Raw genomic sequence first — 2,780 nt, 5'->3', positions numbered from 1 at the left:
GGCATTATTAAGCATTAATAACATATTAAATAAAGTATTAACAACTGCTTAATATTAAGTAATGCATTACTAACCCCCCCCCCCCCCCCACACCACCACCACCACCACCACCACCACCACCACCCCGGCCAATTGTCTCAACATCAAGGATACTTAATAGTTAACAATAACGGTAACTTTAAAAGAGAGACCCTTTGTTTATTAATGCTTAATAATGCATTAAGTAACATTAATAAAGAGACCCTTATTGGAAAGTGTTACCAACGTTTAAGTGAAATAAACCCACGTGATATTAAAAGTTGAAGCATTTTCCAGTGTTACTGAGTAAAACATCAAAGCACTTAGGATTCAGTGGTAAAGCGCCCCCCCCCCCCCCCCCCCCCCCCCCCCCCCCCAAGACATCTTTGTCTCATCTGTCTCTTTTTTCCCACAGGGACACTGTGAGTGGGTTTTCTCTGGTTTCCCACACTCTGTCCATTTACTGCTGCTAAGAACAAAAGAAGTGTGTCTGGTTGTGCATCGCATTAATTATGGAGTCCGTTTTTACGGGTTTTGTCTCACATCCTCTGAATGGGGATTCCTGTCATCCGGACTGGTCATCACCAGACTTTTGTAAAATGTCTACGAGGAATGCAGACATCCAAAGGATTAATGAATACTCAACAGCTCATTTAGATTCAGAGTCTGCATTCCTGACAGTTCATTTAAATCTAAACTGGTAAAGTGGTCGCAGAAAACATTTCAGGTTGTCTTTTTTTTAGTAAAGCTGCAATTTCATTTATTTTAAAGGTTTTTAAGATTTTTGTGAGCATGCTTCTGCAAATATTGCTTTAGCTGCAAGAACACACCTTCAACCAAAATCTTGAGGCAACCCTTTTCTGATACGACACAAAAAAGCAGCTTCATAAGAAAATCTGTAAATTGTGACTGATTTGCTTTTCATTGTCAGTTTCTGGGGTGTGTGATGGGACGATGCGTGTGTGCTCAGTCAAAGTCATTGATCACAAAAACAGGCAGGAAATCTACACACACTCTGGGGTCACCACTTTCCCAGATTCACACTGTGCTTTGTGCACCCCCGCCTCTCCTTACTTTTCCAGTTGTTCCCCAGAGATCCAGCCATTATCCTTAAGGCAATAATGCTATTCAGCGTTTTGCATCCTTTATTGTCCTGCAGGACTCTCTGATTGGTCCAGACTGTGAGAAAATCCATCCAGAACAGGACCCACACATTCAAATGGAGATGTGTGAGTATAAATAGGAGGGCTGAAGGCTGCAGAGATCAAATTCTCTCCACAGAGACCTCTACAGACCGATCCATGGCTCCTACAATCACTGCAGCATCCACCCAGGATCAGCTGGTTCTCAGCCACAAGGTAAACATGATGCTCATGGAAAGACAGAAGCTATTGGAGAAGGTTTTAGACTTGATGTCATCATCGTTGTGGTGGAGAATCAGTTCATTAATGATGTTGTTCTTGTTCCTGCAGCTGAGGAAGCCTCTGGTGGAGAAGTTACGCAGAGAGAGAATCAACAGCAGCATCGAGCAGCTCAAGTCTCTCCTGGGTCCAGAGTTCCTCAAACAGCAGCCAGACTCCAAGCTGGAGAAAGCAGACATCCTGGAGATGACCGTCTGTGTCCTGACACGACTGCAGCAGCAGAACCAGAAGCAGCATCAAGCAGCTGCTGATCAGGGCTTCTCCAGATGTGTCCAGGAGGTGGTGCACTTCCTGTCCAGAGACCAGGAGAAGACACAGTCCCAGAGAAGACTGCTGAACCACTTCAACAAGCTGCAGGACCTGAGAGAGGCTGACCTGTGTCCTCTGAGCTCCACGGTCCAGACCAGCACCAGTAAAGACAAGAGTCCAGCCAGCAGCGCCCCCTGGAGGCCGTGGTAGACACTAAATGATTGGACTTGATTAGTTCTTATTCTCTTACTTCTAAGAGTTTCTGTCTGTATTACAACTTTTGTCTGTGTTGCCTTTTGTGAAGGCCTGACCACGATTCTGCGTTCTGCTCTGTGATGTAAACGCTATCGTACTTACGAATATCTACTTTATGCTGGCAATGCCACCGAACTAGATTGTCCTATACATCCTTTTAGGACATATTTTCATGTCAAAACGTGTTTAAATTTTATATTTGATCAAAGGGTTTATAATTATTATGTTTGAGCAGATGAGGTTCAAGACAAATGTGCTGCGTTATAAACTCTGTGAGTGACAAGCAACCCCCCCACCCCATCATCTTCAATGAAGGAGTGAATTATTTGGAAATCTGTCATGATGAATGTATCTCTTCAAGCCAAGTGATGCGCAATAAAACAATCAAAAAAACAACAGCATTTGCTTCTGTCTCACTTTTTTCATCACTGTTTCAAAACAAGGGTAAAAAAATCTGTTGCTATAGAAAAAGAAATTATTCTAACGCGTCAAACCAAGCATCCTGAGCTGCAGAAGGATGATTCTTCTCAAACAGATCATTTTAGTCATTTAAAGAGGGTTGGAGAGCTCTAGAGCTTGTATGCAGGATTATATGGTAGATGTTTAAGATGCACAGACTTATTTTTTCTATTGAATTTTTCTTTTTCTTATATTTTCTACTTTAATATTATAAATTACTTGCTTTAAATGCAAATTTCACCAGTAAATTTGTATAAAAACCAGTTAAAAGAGGAGGTTAGACAAACTGTTGCGAGGCTTGTTATTTCAACAGCACAGAACTAAATAAGCCAAATCAGATTTAGGCCTCAAGAACGTAACATTGAAAAAAAACAGTTT

The 2,780-nt window shown here is 41.9% G+C and overlaps 1 protein-coding gene across 1 annotated transcript; it reads left to right on the top strand.

Moving 5' to 3' along the window:
• Positions 1-1,218: 1,218 nt before the first annotated feature.
• On the top strand, positions 1,219-2,341 carry LOC107384908 (transcription factor HES-5). The gene is made up of 2 exons (XM_015958425.3): positions 1,219-1,376; positions 1,491-2,341. The coding sequence occupies exons 1-2, from the start codon at positions 1,320-1,322 to the stop codon at positions 1,896-1,898; spliced, it is 465 nt and encodes a 154-aa protein (XP_015813911.2). The 5' UTR covers positions 1,219-1,319; the 3' UTR covers positions 1,899-2,341.
• The last annotated feature ends 439 nt before the right edge of the window (positions 2,342-2,780 follow it).

Source organism: Nothobranchius furzeri, chromosome 3, assembly GCF_043380555.1.
Source record: "Nothobranchius furzeri strain GRZ-AD chromosome 3, NfurGRZ-RIMD1, whole genome shotgun sequence".
NCBI lineage: Eukaryota > Metazoa > Chordata > Actinopteri > Cyprinodontiformes > Nothobranchiidae > Nothobranchius > Nothobranchius furzeri.
The sequence above is the reverse complement of the archived record's forward strand: the minus strand, read 5'-3'. Positions and strand labels throughout refer to the sequence as shown.

What these genes read in the sequence shown, in the direction of transcription:
- LOC107384908 (XM_015958425.3), top strand. Translation starts at nt 1,320, where the DNA reads ATGGCTCCTACAATCACTGCAGCATCCACCCAGGATCAGCTGGTTCTC. An exon ending in AGCTGGTTCTCAGCCACAAG is followed by an intron (nt 1,377 to 1,490) that starts GTAAACATGATG and finishes TTGTTCCTGCAG; the next exon opens with CTGAGGAAGCCTCTGGTGGA.